At 36.9% G+C, this 20,099-nt stretch overlaps 3 protein-coding genes across 5 annotated transcripts; all 3 read right to left on the bottom strand.

Moving 5' to 3' along the window:
- Positions 1-1,007: 1,007 nt before the first annotated feature.
- On the bottom strand, positions 1,008-2,884 carry LOC121248700 (protein NEN4). Its single transcript, XM_041147240.1, has 5 exons — positions 2,393-2,884; positions 2,173-2,219; positions 2,015-2,078; positions 1,707-1,880; positions 1,008-1,585 (listed from the first exon to the last, which is right to left on the bottom strand). Exons 1-5 carry the CDS (start codon positions 2,840-2,842, stop codon positions 1,484-1,486), a joined length of 837 nt encoding a protein of 278 aa, XP_041003174.1. The 5' UTR covers positions 2,843-2,884; the 3' UTR covers positions 1,008-1,483.
- A 957-nt stretch (positions 2,885-3,841) lies between these two features.
- On the bottom strand, positions 3,842-8,794 carry LOC121249549 (bifunctional aspartate aminotransferase and glutamate/aspartate-prephenate aminotransferase-like). Its single transcript, XM_041148248.1, has 10 exons — positions 8,473-8,794; positions 8,150-8,390; positions 7,969-8,062; positions 7,756-7,859; positions 6,504-6,752; positions 6,286-6,399; positions 6,040-6,123; positions 4,677-4,847; positions 4,432-4,545; positions 3,842-4,223 (listed from the first exon to the last, which is right to left on the bottom strand). The coding sequence occupies exons 1-10, from the start codon at positions 8,607-8,609 to the stop codon at positions 4,083-4,085; spliced, it is 1,449 nt and encodes a 482-aa protein (XP_041004182.1). The 5' UTR covers positions 8,610-8,794; the 3' UTR covers positions 3,842-4,082.
- A 596-nt stretch (positions 8,795-9,390) lies between these two features.
- Positions 9,391-12,455, bottom strand: LOC121249550 (trafficking protein particle complex subunit 12). Of its 3 annotated transcripts, none has more exons than XM_041148252.1 (2): positions 11,292-12,455; positions 9,391-9,850 (listed from the first exon to the last, which is right to left on the bottom strand). In XM_041148252.1, the coding sequence occupies exon 1, from the start codon at positions 12,367-12,369 to the stop codon at positions 11,293-11,295; it is 1,077 nt and encodes a 358-aa protein (XP_041004186.1). In that variant the 5' UTR covers positions 12,370-12,455; the 3' UTR covers positions 9,391-9,850; position 11,292. The 3 variants fall into 3 exon arrangements, with proteins under 3 accessions (XP_041004186.1, XP_041004184.1, XP_041004185.1); XM_041148250.1 differs by having other exon boundaries at positions 9,391-9,753; XM_041148251.1 differs by lacking the exon at positions 9,391-9,850 and adding an exon at positions 10,260-11,072.
- Positions 12,456-20,099: the final 7,644 nt, after the last annotated feature.

Raw genomic sequence — 20,099 nt, 5'->3', positions numbered from 1 at the left:
TCGCTAAAATTGGATTGAATCATGTGTGTGGTATTTCCATTCTTAGCATATAGAGTCTTGGTTTAAGCCTAGGCCACCATTGACTTTGTTAAGAATTTGAGATACTTACACTAATTGAAAGTTTACGTCGAGAGATACCTTCTTGTATGCATGAGGATATCAGTATTTGACTGAAAATTTAATATCGCAATCTAAGTGGGGGATTGTTATGTTTATTATAGATTGTGATATTAAATATGTGAGTTTATTAAATATGGATTATTCTTTATTTACGTGAATTATTATCTCAAAAAGATGCATTAGTTCAGTGGTAATAATGTGTTATTTCAAATAAAAGGGTAGGAGTTCGAAACTCCACAAGTGCAATTTGATTTATAATTTTGTAAAGTGTTAGACTTGGATAGACACAATGCTTGGGCCGGCCAAGCCTTGCACGTGGGTCAAAGAGTCACAACACTTGGGTGTTTGCACATGGGCTGATTATGCACTTTAATAGGGTGCAATGTTTCAAAAATCAATTTAATTGAAAATGCACTTCTAGAGACCTGAACCAATGCCCTCCCTTCTCAAGGGAGACGCCTGCTGATCACTAGGCTAGGCATATACCCTTTGGTCTTTAAGTGAAACATCATAACTTTTAAACCAGTAACTGCCAGTTGAAAAGTCACAAGTTAAGAGTTGTGATCTTTCACATAGTGTCACTTCATTCTTTATAAATAGGGAATGAAATCCCTGAATTTATTCATTCCATTCTCTCATATCTTTAGTCATTTACGTAATTTTGTAGAGAAACTTTGAAGGAAAAATTTCAGAATTGCTATCTGCAGTTAGTGACTTTGTTGTATCCTAGATGTGAATTGCTTGTAACCTTGTAGCAAACTCTTTCGAGTAGGGGCAATTATCACTTTAAAGATAGTGTTTTACACGCCTCAAAGTCGCGTTTATTTTCAGATTACTGTATTCGCACAATTTTAATCAACACATGCACCAAAAATAATGTTGCTAAAATCAAGATTTACAATCAATATGCATTTCATTCAAAGAAAAAGTATTCTAATAATATATACAAAAACTAGGGTACTTCCAGATCAGATCAGCTTAAGAACTATGGTTTTTTTTTTTTTTCCCTAATGTATGTTAATCAAATATTAATTTATGGATGAACAAGTCAATTAATTATGGTGTTTTTTGTAGTGCATCTTTTTGATGGATTTAGCATCCTCAGGTACTGCATCCCAACATGAGGGAGGCGCACGCTTCGACATGCTTTTCATTCTCCTTCGAGCATCGATGAAACGTGTAGAATGATCTCCATTTCAATCGAACGAAGGATATGATGATGATCAGCTTCAACATTAACTTAATTTTCTTTTCCAACGCTGGCAGTACTTTCTGCATGTACGTAGTCTGTTTATGTCGAATAAGGCACAAGCAAGGATGGACATACATGCAGATGTGAAATTGGGAACCGCCTTGCTCTGTCTCAACGTAGTCGTAGCATATGAGAATGCTTCAGTACTAGGCTGTTACGAGGTAATTGCTTTCCTTGGGCTTTACACAATAAATTTTTCACCCCTTCTGTCATCTGTTTTCAGACATTCATTGCATTGTTAGTTTATCGTATTCTATATTGATTAAGATACGAATTAAAATATAAATCAAATAGCTTAATTAGCTTTTTGGGACAATGAATGAATAACTAAAACCTTTCCCAGACTTCCCCTTGTATAGGGAACTGCTCTCTGATATCCAGCAGAGGTTGGGGGAGATTTTCTGCTAGTTTCTTCTCTGCATGGCAATTTTCCATTTGCTCTACTTCTCGTTATAACCGTGGGAGAGCCCTGCCACTTGCCAAGCAATACGCTTGGGAGACTTGATTCCTAATGCCATGCATGCATAACTCATATATAACTGATCTTAAAATTTATGCTTAAACATACACACATTGTTGTATGAATTAAAAAACTCTGAGAGATCAAGACATGCATGGTTAGGAAATTTAGTGCATGCATACCAAGAATAGCACCGTTGCACAATGCTTGAGGACCTCCAAGTTCATGCGAACATCGTCGAGGCTCCTGTTAATTAACAGCGTTGCATAGACCATGATTAGGATTTTGTGAGTTGTTATTATACCTATATATCCAACAGCATGAAGAACTAGATTCATACCTGTGCTTTTGCTGCCCGAGCCCAAAGTAAGAAGCCAATGTTGCCATCTAACAAAAATAGGTGAAGTCAAGATTATTCTGATGCCTGATGGTATGAGAATACGGAATAATATGAACAAACTACTAAAATGGAGAAATCGTTCCTCATGGATTAATTGTAAGATTGACAGAGATTTGTTGCAAAACGTCATGTTTGAAACAAATATATAACAAATATATACCTTCATATTTCCAGCTCTTCTGCCGAACTTCTCCGTCAAGACCCCTAAAGAATCAATCATCCCAACCGGTTCTGGAGCAGGCCTACCAATGTCAGAAAAGGCTTCCTTAATGCGAATACAGTCGAATCTTTGGATGTTGTGGCCTGCCCACACCCTACCATTCAGAATACTGAATATTTTGTCAGCAACATCTTCAAAAACCGGCGCATTTGCAACAACTTCCCTAGTTATCCCATCACATCGTCCGGATCTCAACGACACCACAGACAAATCCTTGGGTCTTACGAGCGTGCTGTAGCTCTCTCGTTCAACGAGTTTCTTCGGGCAAACCACAATTGCACCAAACTCCAACACCCAGAACCGTTTTCCAGCTCTATTGGGTACGGTTGTTTCCAAGTCGAAGAACACAATCTCTGCTGTCCCTTCTTTTCCTGACGTAGAGGCCTCCATTAATTTCAGTTTTCTTTTGAATGCTGCTATATATCTGTTTTTCTATACGTTCGAGGTTTTTGTTGTTGTACAACATCATCTCCATCATGTTTTAAATAGGTACTAGAGGAAGAAGAGAATTCTTGTTGAGATTGATTTCCTTGTAGTTCAAGTTATTATAAGTTTAGGCTTTTGGATGAAGGGGTCCTTGGCTTCTTGATGATGTTCTATGCAAAGCAATTCCAGGTAGAGAGGAATATTATCACGAAGATCGAGGGATGGCGTACGACCTTGCCTCTCTATCTGTCTCTCTTGTAATGTTTTTTGCGTTTGATGGAGAAACTTTCGCACAAAACCTCTAGGGAAAGTTCGTACAAATTTTTCTTCATCTATTAGGTTATTAATGAAGATGTTAAAACATTTGAAGCAAAGTCTCCTTGGAAAGAATATTCCCCACCAGCTTACGTGACCTGAATTTGTTTACCATCAAAACAAGGCACAGGCACGGAAATATTTGGGATTACTACCACGGAACTGTTGAACATATATACATCATGGGATCAATTTCAGCACCAAGTAATAAAAATTTTATACAGAAACAAACCAACGCACGCAATAAAATGGAATATTGCGAGTAAAAAAAAGCATATTGGTCAATCAAACCGATAGACGGAAAAAGACAGACTTTGTCAATAATCGCCAAAAATAAGAAATTATTATCATTGTGAATCATAAACGCAACTTTTTCAATTTAGAGACATGCAGCCGTTAATCCAATGATCTCTTATGGATCAAAGAGACCATATAATTACTCTTATAAAGACGTTTCCTGCTTTCGCTATCTACAAGGTTGGTATGTTGGTTTTAACTTTTAACAGCACAAATGTTGGGACTTTATGTTCAAAAGTCAAACCCAACATTACAATTGAATTTGTTCGCTTTAACTTGTTCGTTGCTGTTAAGAAATTGTGAAAGAAACGAAAGAAATGCCAACAATTAATGGCTTTTCCAAACACAATCTAAATTCAAGTGTCTTGTAATCATTTGATACATCACAGAGAACCTTGTACAAAGACAATGTCGAAGTTAATCCGAGTCTGCACAAATTATAAGGCCAATGCTGGCGAGAAACAGCCAAACAAACCAAGATCATTTTATTCTTTCTATTCCAAAATAATTATTACATAAATATTTTGGAAGCTAATAAAGGAACAAAAAATCACACAAAGGTTGCCTTACTATTGCAGATATATTATCCACATCAAACAGGGACAGCAGGCCTGAGTGAGACAAGAGCTTTCTTAATTCTCTCCACAGCTGCCTGAAGGGTTGTGAGAGACGCTGCATAAGAGATGCGGACACAGCTGTCATCCCCAAATGCACTCCCGGGGACTAGCGCAACCTGTAAGCAGACAGCCAATACCCAATTAAGAAGAACAAACTGCTCCACATGCTTTTCACTCCCTCAAACTAAGAAATCACCCAGACCTTTTCAATTCAATGTCATGACAGAACATACCCGTAACTTCCCATTTACTTCTATGAGGACCGCTAAAATAGAAAAGAATATTGAGAAAATAGAAACCTGAAACAGAAGTTCATGAACATACCTGACCCTTGTCCAGAAGATATCGACAAAGAGACTCTGAATTCTCAATTTTACCAAATCCTTCAACATCAGCTCCATAGTAATAGCTGAAATCAATGAAGAGATAGAAAGCTCCCTGCGAGTGCAAAAGTATGATTATGATTATCCGGGGGGGGGGTTGGGTGGAGTACAATCTCACACATAATAAAATTATTCCTCCAACAAAATCAAAGCAAAGCAAAGCAAATTGATAATTCAGGTTGATACCTGGGGCTCGGATATCTTCAGACCCTCCAGTTCTCCAAAGCTTTTAACCAAGAAATCCCGTCTATCCTTGAATGCTTTTACCATGGTGGAAATGGCTTCCCCACCAGCATATCCCATTCCTAGTGCTGCAACTGCAGCTTTCTGTGCAATACTACTGGCACCTGAAGTGAACTGGAATAAAAAAACAATAGAACCAGCTGGAGCTTTCAGTGCATTTATAAGTAACATGGAATGGAAATGGCCAAGGCAGGTCGAAATGTTGAAATATCTACTCCATTATAGGTCAAACTTTATTAGTTTTTAAAATTGCTTCCAAAACTTTCACAGAAATTAACCAACTAATTAGAATCATTATTTCAAATGCATGAAATAAAACAACCCTATCTGTAAATTCTGTTTGTACTTATTTAGCAGTTTCAACTACAACTCAACACCTTTAAGAGTGGTATCCTTTCTTTTTGACAAGTTTATACTATCTTAGTAGACGTTCCTGACTCTGTTTCATGGTGCTTACATTATCTGTCTCCTCAACAACAGGGCATATCATATCATGCCCTCCAAAACAAATTTTTTGGTCCTTATCACTTCGCTTTTCCATGCACCTTAATATGCTTGAGGTGGGATAAATTTTGAGGCCAATTGACTTTTATGATCTATATCTTTTACTTATAAAAAAAAATGATCTATGTCAACGATCCCCTCAGCTTTTGTTGTATATAAGTAACTATAATATATCTAGATATCAAGAACAACTACAGATTGTTAATTTCATGTCAAATCATGCCTACCATTCAGAAAATATTTCAGTGTAAGTGTCACCCATGCTCATTAATTCCATCACTTCAACGTCTGCAAGTGTAAATCTAGGAACAAACTTGAGCGGATTCAAATTAGCTCCCTTTCAAAATTCTGACTGGAAGTCTAAAGTATACAAAATAACTAGTCAGATCATTAGTTACTTGTCCATGTTCTTAAAACAATCACAAAGACTATGATGTGGCACACATTGCAAATTTTCTCGCCAACCTTTGCACAAGATCAATATGCTGAAACAAGCAGTCCTTAATAAATGGTCTACAGAAACTGTATTGCCATAATTTCTGGCATTAACATGGATCAAACTGTCAACACAATACATCTAGTATTGTATTGTGTTGATAATGGGACAAAGGACTTCTTAATACCCATTTGTTATAAGTCAGAAAAAGTTAAACATATAAAACATTCTTTTTCTACAATATCACAAGTACAGTTGTTCGGTGAAATGATTCCTGAAGTAAAAGTGGAAAAGAAATCAAGAAAACACATGATGCAAAGAGTTTAGTCGGTAGACTGATACAGATTACTAAAAATATGATACTACCTGACTCTGGATCTTTCCACATGCCGCAACAAAGTGTTTTGGACCAGCAAGATATCCAAGTCGCCAACCAGTCATTGCAAAGGCCTACAAAGTCGCACAATCTAAATGTCAATTCTCAGAGTAAGGCCTACTGCATCATGTATTAAAATACAACAGTGACAAGGTAAAATATGGCGGATTCATTAAATAGAAGAGAGATTACATGAAAAATCAATCAACAAAACCAAAAGCAGTGGTATTACTTGCCTTAGAAAATCCATTGACAGTCAGAGTCCTCTCCCACATGCCGGGCAAGGAAGCAAAGCTTGTATGAGTTGCGGGAGCATAGATTATGTGTTCATATATTTCATCAGAAAGTACCTGAAAATTAAAAATAAAAATAAAAAGGAAGAGAAATAGAAATATCAAAATCGAAATTTTAGCAACTCTGAACCTATTCAATTGCAGGTCCTCACGAATAGTACCAGAAGCCGGGGATGTTTTGCTACAACTTGAGCAATCTCTTCCAGCAATCTTTTGGGGATAACAGATCCTGTTGGGTTGGATGGAGAACAAAGAATCAGCAGTCTCGACTTTTCAGTGAGTTTGGATTCAAGGAGCTTTGGATCCAAAAGAAAGTTTTTCGAGATGCTTGTCGGAAGAATAACAGGTGTTGCATCAGCCAACCTTGCCATTTCTGGGTAACTCACCCAAAATGGAGCTGGAATTATAACCTGAAAAATTAGCACTGTTTGGTAAATGCATGCAACCTTCACATGTAAAAGGTATTTCAATATTTTGAAACCTTTTATTCAACATTTATAGACAATGACAAAAGACCAGACTTCATGGCATCCACAGGAAGGGAAAGAGGAAGAAAAGCCCACAATACAACCGCTCAACTATAGTAAAACATCCAACATAGCTATGCATGAGGAGAAAAGGAAAAGGATTGGAATCTACTTGCAATACCTAGGATTGAGAATAGGAGGGTAGCAAGTAGGATCCCATATTATTTGGTAAAGAGAAATTCTTACAATTTATAATGATTCTAACAAGCTCCAATCGTATCATTGACTAATGGTTTTGGAGTCCAAATGTAGTTTTGGCTTTTCTTGGGTCTTTACAAATGGTATTGGAGTCAACCTTCAACCGTAAGTGTGGGATTTGAATCATGCTACCTAGAACAGAATGGTCTAAAGATAATGTTAGAGATTTAAGAGGGTGAAATTGTAATAACCTGGATTGAGAATAAGAAGGTGGTAAATGAGATCCCACATTATTTGGGAGGAAGAAATTATTGCAGCGAGTAATGATTTCAATAGACTCCAGTTGTAACATGGACTTGTCCTTTTGAAGTATAAATCCATATGCAGCTTGATCTTTGTGTTGTTACACTGCTAATTTGTGCAAAAATAACCTAAACAAGCTATTTCCTCCACAATATACAATTCAATATGCGATCTTTATAATTGTTTACATTCAGGAGAATTAGGACCCCAACAAAGTTTTTTACGATACAAGAAGCACACAGTTCCAAAACATCCTTCGAAGCAAATTTTCAACTAGTAATTTGATCTACTAAAAGTGAAAACTGAATAAGCAAATAAGAAGTAAATATTCCCAAATGCAATCTTGCACCAAAGTGAGTATAACATTAAACGTTCAATACAATTACCTAACAAGTTAAATGACATACACAAACTTCAATATACAACTGACAAGGTAGTACTTCACCTCATCTCCTGGAGAACAAACTGCAAGCACGGCTTGAACAATGCTCTGCTTGGCCCCATTGCTAACTAAAATCTGATCAGGCGTGTAAGAGATCCCATTTTCCTCTGCCAAAACGGAAAAAAAAAAAAAATCTGTCAGATTCCCATCTCAGAAATTAAACCCAAACCCACAAACTTAACTTAGCCAAACTTTTTAAGTATTACAAGCACTAACCCTTCAACTTGTGACAAATTGCTTGGCGAATATCCAGATTCCCCGCATTTGGAGTATATCTCGTGTAACCCTCTCGAATCGCATTTATCCCCGCCTAGCGTTCAAGAACAGAGACAGTAATTTAAAAACTCTATTTTAAAGGAAAAATTAGCTTAGAAATGGATTAGATTTTCTTTAATACCTCTGCTATGGGGGCTGGGGTATCAAAATCGGGTTCTCCGGCGGCTAAACGAATAACAGGGACACCAGCAAGTGCAAGAGCAGTGGCCTGGTCGGTTATGGCCACCGTTTTTGAAGGCTTCACGGAATTTACTCTGGGGCTAAGAGAGATATCAACTTGCATTGGGTCAAGCCCACTCTGCGCCCTCACAACCGCACTGATTTCTCCTTGGGATTTGAGCTGTCTAGTACTCTCCAAAGACCTAACAAAAAAGGAGAATCAGAGAATGAAAAGAAATGATGTTGATTCGGTTGAAGAAACAGAGAAATAGTTCAGTAATATACTTGAGAGAGATGGAGCGGAACTGAGAGGTGAAAGAGAGAGATCTGAAACTGGGATCCGAAGCCGAGTTGAGGCCGAGGAATTGTTCTCCGAGACCGAGACGTGGAACGGTGGATGAAGTGTGTAGCGAGTTAGCCATCTACTTACGGAGCGAGTTTGATTCTATTTGGAATGTGTTGGATTCTATTGGGAGCTCGAAAGAAGAAAAGCCTGCAAAATTTTTGAAAAGGAGAGGGAGTAAGGTGTGCGGACGAGCGAGTGCGGGTGAGTGTCTTGGAGGAGCTAGCTTGGGGGTAGTTGGTTGAATGGGTTGGTGGGAATGAAACAACCAACTTGAAGTTTGGTTTGGTGCTTGGAAGGAAAAAAAAAAAAAGAAAAAAAAGTTGCATCTCTGCCGTCCACGTCATCACGAGCCCGCGAATACGTTGCCCCGGCTGATCGTTTGATATAAAGACACCGTGTGAGGATGGAAATCGCACGGTGGTGATTGACTTTTAAATTGAAAAACAACTGGATTAGGGAGTCTTTTTTGTTTTCTTTTCGAGTTTTTATGGTTTTTTCCAAATTGCTATGGTTGGTGAAGTTCTCTATTATATATATTATTTTTTAAAATTTATCAAAAGGGTATTTGGAAAATTGATTAGGCGTAGGAGTAAGTTGGTGAGCTTGAAATTGAGTTGCCAATCCACCTAACTCCCACTTGCCCGTCGGAGATTGGGAGAGGAAGTAAGATCCCGCAGGGATGGATGAGCCCGGAGAGGCTTAAGAGAGAATTATTTTATTGGTTTGATGTCATGGTGGGAAGCTGAACGCTTGCAAAGCATTGGTGGAATGGTTAATATGCGCGCGGGCACACACACAGACACAGAGAGAGAGGCGGAGACAGAGCACAATCCAAAAAATATAAAGGAAAATGAAGATGGACCAAAACAACCAACTATTTATTAATTCTCCACACTTATACCGTGCAAGTGAAAGAACTCTCTTCACATTTTGGAGAGTTAGGTTACGGCCAATGTTTCTAAAGCATCTTGATAGTGAAGACTCAGGTCGAATTAAAAAAATATAGCGAAAGTTGCATGATCCTCTGCCAAGCCTAACCCAGCAGGACACTTGATCCTCTGACATTTCCATCTGGTGTGACTGCTGGATATCAATGAGCACCAGACCAAGGGGAAGTGGAACCCAATATCTCATATTATAGCATTCTGAATATCAACAGCCCCATCCAAACAAGCTTCGTATCAGACAGATCTCGATTGTTTGTGCTTCCACGTCAGTCACTACAGCAATCAAGTGCATATATGGCTACATTATACGCAGAACACTTTTGCCGCTCAATATCTTCAATTGACAAATATGTTGAGGTGGCAGATCAACCTGGTAAACACTCATCTATAAAATGGATGCCTCCAAAAGGGCCATAGGTTTTGCAGGACAGGAGAATACCTTGATGCCTATAACAGCTTCTGTATCACCATTATATGCATCACATGGAACATCACCCCCACACACCCACGCACAGATCTTCTATATATATATATATATATATATATATATATATATATATATATTGTATGCATTGTATGTATGAATGTCCGTGTGAATGTATCTAAAATTATGAACATAAGAAGAGAAAGGAAACAGCAAAAATCCAACACAAAAAATGCAACAGATTCCAGCATATTAATATTGCTATGACAGACATTATTTAACTGTCTAAACATCTATTTTGTACTTCCATAACAAGCAGGGTCACTGCAATTGTTTGCTAAACACCTTGCCAACTGTATTTGAGGCCAAATACAATAACAATGGAAAAAATTTGAAGATTTTATATAATTCTATAGATGTGTAAAACCCTCCCACATAACAATAAACCTAAGCCTAATGCAGCAGACAACTTGATCCATTGACTTATAAAGCACTACCAGTTCACCCTAAACGTTTTTTTTTTTCCCTCCAAACAAAAGATCCTGATGGCAGGTGTACTCAAGTGTTTCATTTGATAATCTATTACATATCAAAGAAAACAAATCTATATGATACAGATAGGATTGATGAAACTATCTTTTGCGATAAATCCAACTCCAATTACAGTAATATATTCATCTAAAGCATGTTCATGAGAAAATTAGTCTAAAATACAGACTACATAATTTTCAAAGCAGGAGCTTTCCTTCTGTTGAGCCACCACATTCAGTTCTCTGTTAATGACATTGAGTTTGGTCGCTTATGGATAGAAGAATTCAAAAGGTCATATGGATCAATATTAGATGAAAGATTCCCAAAATATCAAAAGATCCCCTTTCTAAAAAATCCACCCTTTTCCAAACCTGCAATTTTAGAATTCCTTCTTGGGGCAAATACTTTTATACATACCTCTTCCACTTGATCTATACTAAAAGCTATTCTTGTAAGCTGATACACGCTAGCTAACAGTCCGTGGGGACACTGAAAACGTAGATAATTGGGACCGCGTACATAAAAATGACAGCAATAGAGTGCCAATCCTCAGGCTTTATTTGTAAAGACTATGTATTGGTAATCGAAGCCCATATAAAAAGGACTATAAATTAGCCACTTCAGCACTCTGTGCAACCTGAAATATTGCACAACATAGTCTAGAAGAGATTGATAAGCAAAAAAAAATTGTTCATTTCAGATGCACCAGATGAAATCTAATTACATTAACAAACTATTCTAGTCGTTCGAGCAAAGCCATCAATAACAATTTCATATCTATTTTCGATACAATGTAAGCGAATCCAATGTTTATAAACTAAGTCAAACAGTAAAGCATATAAATGAGAAAAACTACCTCAAATCCGAGTACAAGACGAGTCAAAGTCATCGGGAGCAACCCGAGCAATCCAACTACTGAGCGTCCTCTTGATATCGGAATGATTGACATAAGCCAATTCATACATACTACACAAATTCACCACGACCGTCTCGTTGAGCGCCACGGTGGGCACCCTCTCGAGAGCATTCTCCAGCACCTTAATCGAATCCGGCAAGTCCCTCAAGTACATCAAGCAAAGCGCCTTGTTGTTGATCGCCACCACGTCCATAGGGTCCCTCTCAATGCACTCCTCCAACTCCCTCACCGCAGAGACGTAGTCCTTCCCCACCATATACACCATCGCCTTGTTCCTATTCACGAGGTTCTTGAACTCAATCTCGCCCAACAGCTCATCACTCTTGCCCTCTTTCATCAACGCCTCGACGCGATTAAACGAGATCTTCGCGCTTTCCAGGTCCCCAGTTTGCATTTGAATGTACCCGAGCTTCGACCACAGAATAGGGTTTGAAGAATCGGGGCCGAGCAAATGTTGGATCAGATCCAGGCACACGGAAAACTCCTTGTTGCTCAAATGGTGCCCGATAATCGCGTTAATCACGAAACTCTCCCTCTTCTTCCAGATATTCACAGAAATTCCCTCCTTGTCTTTTGTAATCAGTTTGGAGCGAACGAAGTCGAGAAGGATGTAGAAGCGGTCGAGGCCTAGTTGGCGTTGGCCGAGTTTGACGGGGATGAGGGCTTGGAGCCAGCGGAGGCAGAAAGGTACCATGGAACCAGAGCGGTTGGGGTAGACGGTGGGGTAAGATTGATACCGGTAGAGTGGACCGTCGAGGTCCTGGAGGGAGTCGAGCTCCGCGGAGGCGTCGTTGAAACGTCGTAGTTTGGCGAGGGCGAGGACTTGGAAGGAGAGATAAGTGAGTTGCTCGTGGGGGTTGCGGAGGAGCGAGAGGGCTCGCGCGCGTGCGATCTTGTCGAGAATGGCTCTCCAAGAGCCGCGGGCCGCCAGGTCCTGGATGGAACCCAGGTCGTGCGCAAGGTCATCGATGGTGCCGAACTGGTTCGTCAGCGGGTCGGATGGTGCATCCGCTTCCATTCCGACAGGGAGATCGGATCGGGGATTGGTGAAACAGCGATTGCCGGGAATAAGAATCGGCTCTTAGCTGATAGTGTGATCTCATTTTATTTTATTATTATAATTATTTTAAATTTTTATTCAAAATATAATAAATAACTTTTTACTTTCATCTTTAATCTCAATTAACTATTCTTATTACCGAGACTAACAATCAATAGGAGAAGGAGTTATAGGCTTATGGGCCGAACGGATCGCCCATCCCATCCAGTCCATTTAAATAGGATTATAAGACTTAGGAGGAATCCATCGAGACCAGGCTTTTGGGCTTCAAAAATTGGTCTGATCGGGTTCCTCCAGAGTCTTGATAGGATTGGACTGTTTTAAAGTTTTAACATTCTGCTCCAAGTTAGAAGAAAGAAATAGTGACGACCCATTTGATTTTTTTTTTTTTAATAAATAATGATGCAAAACATTTAATAAAATTTATAATCTTTAATAAAAAAGAAAACACTTTCTGGCATATATTTGTTTATAATTTAATAAAAACACGCAGTGCCAACATTACTCTTAAATCAAATTGGATAAAGCCAAAACTTTTTGCTAATTAAAATCATCAAGAAAGAAACTTAACAAGGTCATCACTTAATGAATCATCAAATTAAAACTCCTTTTGGTTCATTGCAAGGTATCATCACTTATCTAATCTTAATACCAACGGACATGTTTGGTTTGCTGAATGAGAATTTCTCTTTTTAAAGGAATGAGAATTCTTAGATTAGGGATGCCTATATTTATTCTTTTATTTGACTACAAAAGATTACTATTTCATAGGAATTGGAGTGAGATTTCACAAATGTCAAAACATGCACCGAAAAAAGTTGAAGTTAGTCACACGCATGTGATATCTTGTTCAGCAAAACATGCATGCATATTTGTCCTGATCCAAAATTCCATGTGAGATATCTTGTTCAGCAAACTCAACGGCCAGCATATCGAGTTGACTTCAGCAGCAAGGGAACATCATTGCTGACTATGGGGTGGCCCGCACCCGCCCCACTCGTGGAATCCGCTCATTCCATCACAGCAAGGGCGGGCAACCCGCCTCCCCGTGCATGGGTTCCTGCAGACAGTTAGAGTGGTTTGGATTCAAAGATGAGTTGAAATGAATTGACATGATTTGTGAATAGTAGAATAAAAGTTGAATTATTTATTATATTTTGTGTAGAATAAAATTGTTTTGAGATTTGAAAAAGTTCAATTGTTTATTATATTTTGTGTAGGAATTTGAGAAAATTGTAATGATAAGATGAGATACGTTGAAGTAGGTTTTGAAAGTAAACGACTCCTTATGTTTAATTGTGGGAGGGCAAGTTCCGAATAGGGTGCCCACAAGCACGAATGTTTAAATTTTAAATAAAAAAAACACTAACTTTTTAACTCTTCATCTATTCTCTTCTCCTAGTGTCATCTCCTTCCCCCTACAATATACGCTCCTTCCTTTCCCTCCTTCTCTGTCTTCTTCTTTTTATATGTGGCCATGGTCGCGGGTCGATTAAGCTAAATCTATGTTTTCATTAGTTTTTTTTTTTTTTTTTTTTTTTGGTATCTCGATCTAGATCTACATTTTCAACCTAGATTTATAGTTTGTGGTTTGATTTTCATTTTTTTGATGTGGATTTTAGTTAGGTCTTTGTTTTGGTGTTAATTTTGGCCGGATCAATAGGTAGATGGAATAATAATATTAAAAAAAAAAAAATATGTCCACCTGGTCAACAGGGATGAAAGGACCAAATAAGGGAGCAAGGATAGGGCCATATTGCCACCGTCCCAAGAGGGGCAGGGTACAAGAAGGGCTTCTGCCTACTCATATAGGTTGGGCAACAGGCTTAGGTTACGTTCGGGTAGTGAGAATATTTGAAAAGTGTTGAGAATATTTGTGAATAATAGTAAAAAGTAGTAAAAAAGTAATAATAAAATAATAAATAGTAGGTAAAAAGTAATAAATAGTAAAAAAGTAGGTGAAAAGTAATAATAAAGTAAAGAATAGTAGTGAGAGTACTTGAGATATTCTTGGTACCTAAACGTAACCTTAGTGTTGACTTTTTGAACAAGTTGGCTATCCTCCTCCTGGCTAATTTTTTAGTAGATGATTACTCAAAGCCCCTAGCTTGGGTTTGTTAATTTTTTAGTAGATGGGGCTTGATTGGGGCCTCAGATAAGATATAAAATTTTTATTTGATCTCATTTTATTTTATCGCATCTTATTCTTAAACATAATTTAAATATAAAATTTTCAAACTAATCTTTACAACTTTTTCAAACAAATTATTATAACTTTTTTAAATTTTTAAATAAAAAATAAAAAAATAATTTAATTTTTTTCAAATCTGTAAACAAAAATAATATTATAAAACTATATTCTTATAATATTTCAAATTTATAATATTTTTTATTCAACTTTTTCTCTATCCTTTTTTAAAATTAAAAAAAAATATTCAACTCAAACTATTTCACTATTATTTATAAATTATTTTATTATTATTTATAAAATTCTTATTTCATCTGATGGTAGATGCTTTGGAGAGTGATGCCTTCCCAAATCAGCACTCAGTAGATGGTAGTGGTTGCTGACTTTGCACAATTAATGCTATTTTAAAGTAGCACAGGTGCTATTTGCACAAGTTGCTGCATGCTAATGGCTGATGATGCAGCATTAAATATAGATTGCCTTGTATTTTTGGCATCCCACTTTCATCATTTTCATTTTAAATGTTGATATTGATCAAGTCACTCTCGTCCCCGTGATTTTCTAAACTAATCAATGATTGAAACATAATATTTCCTACATTTTTACGTTTTCACACATACAAGATTAGAAAGGGCGGGGGATCAAATTATGCCGAAGATCCATTCAAATAGACTGCTTCCAGCCTTCCAGCATAGTTCGTGACCCTTCCAGTGCATTAATCTAAACGCAGAATATAGCTCAGAATATATAATGTGCTCTTAATTAAGTTCCTTCAACCATTAGACGCCAAGAGAGACAAGCTGAAGTGATTTCCTAGCCCACCCTAAAGATGAGATCATGTCATGGAGATCAAAGCAATAAATATCGAAAAACTTACAACCCATACGACAAATCAATAAAATTAAGACTGTTCATCTGAGTCAGATTTTTTTTTCATCCGGACTAGAATCCAGATAACTGAAATTGGAAGAGAAAGAGAGCTCGAAGTCTTAGGGGAAAGAATGTTGATATTCAACCATACTACTAATTTTGTAATTCATATCTTATATTTTTATATTTTGTAATGCAATTTATAAATACCATAACTATTTTGTAATGAGTTGCACTGTGTGTTGCATGCATTTTACATGATGATTATTGGATTTCTTTTCTTTTTTACAAGGTAATTAGTTGTTTCTAGCTTTAGTTATTTTTTATGTAAAATTTAGTTTTCCATTTTGATATATTTTTATTATTATGGATAATTTTTAATACATTAGTATTAAGATTTTCAACATTATTTTATTCTTAAAAAAATTTAATATATATAGGCTTTTATTTTTTTTAAAAAATCTAAATACAATCCGGTACCCGGATTCTTGGGTTTCAAAAACTCCGATTTCATCCAGGCCAATTTCGACCCGGGTTAATCAATTTTAGTTCAAATTATCTTCAAATACTCAGGTTAGAACTTGGATGAACAATCCTAACTAAAAGAGTTATTAAACCCTTATCCTAACAACTCAATCCACGACTGGAAACAAAATTTCAATATATTCTCTATATATCTTCCACCAATAGTGTGTGCAACAAATATTTGCTCTCTATATATACATTTCTATTTGCGATCAAAATTACTCTAAACAGTTAATTGACTGTGCTTTTTTTCCCAGCAAATTGAAATTATATTATATTTATTGTTGCAGAAATTGATCCTATCCGAGTTAATAAATAAAGAAATATTCGGTTACAAATAATTCTTATAAAAATCACAAATTAGCAGGCCACATATAATATGTTGGATCTACTCCACGCTAAGAAAACATATCCCAATATGGCAACTAGCATCTAATCAACTATGAAAAGTGATCTATAGACAATATTTTTTTACAATATTTTATACAATTATTAATTAAATTAGAGATATTTTTATAAAATAACTTATAAAAATAACATCATTTTATAAAAATACCTTTATCTTAAAATATTATTATGAAATATGTTGTGAAATACTATGTGTGTATCATTATTCGATTACTATAACGGGATATTTCAAAAAATTGAAAGCGGAGTTATACAACCACAAAGTGATTCAAAAAAAGAAAATCACCAAATTAACATAGTTTCATATAACAAGCTAGATTTATTTTATAATAAAAATAATTTTACAATTTAACCATATCACATTAAATCATGTTAATTTATAAATTTATTTTTAAAATATATTCTTTTTGTGACTTGCGTATTTTTCAAATTGAAATAGTGAGCATTGTGTTGCATCGACAATCTGTAAGGCATTTGCTCAAATTCGAAACTACTGAAATTGACTTGAGATTTTAATTATATCCACAAAATAATTATACAAAATAATCTTATAACTTGACGTAGTTTTATTTGATTTGTTAGATTTATTTTATAATAAAAATAAATTTATAATATGATAAATTAGATCAAATCACATCAATTTATAAGATTAATTTTGTATAATCTATTTATGGCTAGATTATTTCCCTAGAATTGGAAGATAACATCCCAAAGTCAATATTAATTGTGCCTTTTCACCGGGATAACTTATAATCTAATCTCTTGCATGGGTGAGCGGACGGATTCATAATGTCGTTCCATCCCAAGGAAAGTTACATTTATTAAAAAAAATGGAAAACATAAACAATTTGATTCAACAGTATCATATAAACAGTCTACAGCCTGGTACTGTACCTATCCGGTGAAGGTCGACACAATTTGGTCGCCCCCGGCCAGTTCCATTTCATGCTTGCATCCAGAACTTAGGTGTTGTCTGTGTAATAAAATATTTTCAATATTTTTAAATATTACTCAAATGTAAAATATTTTTTAATTTTTTATTTAATCATTACTCTTAGTTATTATCCAAATACAAAATTCAATATAATTTTTTCAAATTTTAAAATAAAACACAAAAAATAATAAAACTTTTTAAATTTTCAAAATAAAATAATATTAAAAAATTATATTCTAATAATATTTTAACTTTATAATATTTTTATTTAATTTTTTCTCTCTTCTCCTAAAATCTAATAAAATATCTTAAATTTTTAATTCAAACTATTTTACTATTATTTAAAGAATTGATGTCTCATCTCATTATCTAAATAAATATGCAATTGTAGTACTCTAATCTCTAGCATGCGGATGTGCGGGCGGTTCCATCCCAAGAAAGGAAAACAAATACAAAATTAGTCAAACATGATCGATCTGGTCAGTCCAGTATCATATAAACAGTCTACAGCCTGGTGCTGTACCTATCCGGTGAAGGCCGAAACAATTTGGCTGCACCCGGCCTGCCTACCCAATTGGCATGTATTTCGCATGAGTTATTTCCCTCGATCCCTCTACATATAGTTCAATATTATATTTTTCGTTCAAGTCATCTATTTCGTCAAGAGATGTTATTCTTTATTCTTGATAATGTTATCTTTAATCATATTGATTAATGAGGCACATTTTAAATAATTTTTTTAACTTAAAAAACTAATAAATATAATTAAAGATGACAAATTTAAAATGAAGAGTAATTAAATTAATGCTCAATCTATTTATTTTGAGTTACATTTGTTATGATCTAAAGCAAAGTGTCACCCCTAGAGAGGACTTGTGCTGTTCGGACCCGCCATGCACATAGTTTTTTCTATGGAAAAAATCATATCGGCACCCCTCCTTGCTAATTCACATTAAATATTAATCTCCTTCTAATATAAAAATTCTTATACACCAATTCCCTACATGCTAAAAATCTAGGTTTTTAAAATATTTTATTATTTTACATCTGAAAATCATTAATCTACGATATTTTTTTCTCTAATACAATGTCATTAATGGAAGGTTGATTTCTAGTTTTTCCTTTTCTCTCTTATTTATCAATGAAATTGCTTAGAAAAAAAATGTGAATATATATAATCTAAATTGGGAGGTTGATTTATAGTTTTAAGAATATACTCTAATTTCTGATTCATCTCTAACAAATTAAGTCGATGAATATATCCCATTGTATTTCTTACTTTTAAATTCAGAAATATATATATATGTAATATAAGTAAAGGGAAACTCATTCTTCCATAAAACATCTTGCGATGGGAGAAATCCCCAGAGGCCCAGGATGAGGCTTGGGCTTGGGTCTGGGCCCGAGCCCGCGCATGAGAGTCGGGATGGGCCGAGATGGCACAGAAGGCCCAGGGGGAAGAACGTAAGGTAGGAGTCCTGGCAAGAGGACTGAAGACTATATAACCTGACACCACTGACTAAGGAGCCGCAAATTCTGGCGTGTCGGGGTGGACTAACATCGGGAATGGTCGACCATCGGGAATGCCCAGATCCTGACATAGCTACCTGAATGGCGGAGAAGGACAAGGGAGCCCGTGCGAAGCCACATTGCATTTAATGGAGCAGGAACGGGTCTGACCGAGGCTACGCCGCATTTAATGGCGCAGGAGCAAGCGTACATGGCAGCAAGGCCACGCCACATTCAATGCGTCTTGGGGGACAACATGCAATGGAAAAGCCCTCCTGGGTGCCAGCAACAACTTTGGCCAGGCCAGACAGGACTGGTAGGAAGCAGGAAATGGGCAAGAACGTGTGATCCCAGCTCGGAGTCATCCACTAGTCATTATCACCTTGGGACCTATTTAGGCTAGGTATGAATACCCCTCACTCTGCTAAGAGAGGGGTTACTCACATTCTTGAATATTGTTTGCTATTCCATTCTAGTTTTCATTATTTTCTTCTCCCTCAACCTTAAACTGACTTGAGCGTCGAAGGTACCATAGCCCCCAAGCTCCCCCATTCTTCTCCTTATAGGGAAGAGTCCCAAGCGCTACCAGCGTCGAGTGGCCCAGGCCCGCGAAATACGACATCAATATTGGTGTCGTCTGTGGGATCGATTTTCCTGCAAGCAACGTGTCATTCGTATGTTGGCCACGTTGCGCTCTCAAGCCTTGTGGCGAGAAGAAGAGCGACCTGAGGCGATGGAAGGAAGAATCAACGAACAAGCTATAACAATATAGAGACTCATGGAAGAGATGGTGGCCCTTCGCTTGGAAAATGCCGCCTTGAATGGGAGACGGAGAACCAGAGGGAGACCAGCAAAGCCGCAACTCCGAGACCCGTCGTCCACTTGAGACGGAGGCAGCAAAAGAAGAACGGCGCAAGGCGGACCTCAGGTTCAAGAAACTTGAAAACAAGTACGACGAGGTGGTCAAACAAGTAGGCCTGCCTTTCACAGTAGACCAGTTGCTCACTAGCGTTGAGTTGCTATATAACACCGATGTCATGGTAGTTCCTCTACCTTTGTGGTTCAATGTCTCACTGATAGACGTGTACGACAGGTCGAATGATCCCCTGGAACATTTGGAAACCTTCATGGCACACATGACCTTGCAAGGGTTCCCGAGCGAGGTCGCATGCAGGGCATTCCCCCTCATGCTGAAGGGGGTGGCGAGAGCATGGTTTGGGGCTCTGCTACCTGGGATCATCACTAGCCTCACCA

The sequence above is a fragment of the Juglans microcarpa x Juglans regia genome, chromosome 2D (genome assembly GCF_004785595.1).
Source record: "Juglans microcarpa x Juglans regia isolate MS1-56 chromosome 2D, Jm3101_v1.0, whole genome shotgun sequence".
In the NCBI taxonomy this organism is placed as follows: domain Eukaryota; kingdom Viridiplantae; phylum Streptophyta; class Magnoliopsida; order Fagales; family Juglandaceae; genus Juglans; species Juglans microcarpa x Juglans regia.
Note: the sequence above shows the minus strand (reverse complement) of the source record. Positions and strands in the feature narration are given on the sequence as shown.

Bases quoted from the DNA above. Each gene is read 5' to 3' on its own strand.
- LOC121249549 (XM_041148248.1), bottom strand. From the start codon at position 8,609: ATGGCTAACTCGCTACACACTTCATCCACCGTTCCACGTCTCGGTCTC. The intron at 8,391-8,472 runs GTATATTACTGA...CTTTTTTGTTAG, and splicing joins TTCCGCTCCATCTCTCTCAA to GTCTTTGGAGAGTACTAGAC. The intron at 4,848-6,039 runs GTAGTATCATAT...TTTTTATTCCAG, and splicing joins GTGGAAAGATCCAGAGTCAG to TTCACTTCAGGTGCCAGTAG.
- LOC121248700 (XM_041147240.1), bottom strand. From the start codon at position 2,842: ATGGAGGCCTCTACGTCAGGAAAAGAAGGGACAGCAGAGATTGTGTTC. The intron at 2,220-2,392 runs GTATATATTTGT...TATTTTTGTTAG, and splicing joins GAAGAGCTGGAAATATGAAG to ATGGCAACATTGGCTTCTTA. The intron at 2,079-2,172 runs GTATGAATCTAG...GTTAATTAACAG, and splicing joins CTCGGGCAGCAAAAGCACAG to GAGCCTCGACGATGTTCGCA.
- LOC121249550 (XM_041148252.1), bottom strand. From the start codon at position 12,369: ATGGAAGCGGATGCACCATCCGACCCGCTGACGAACCAGTTCGGCACC.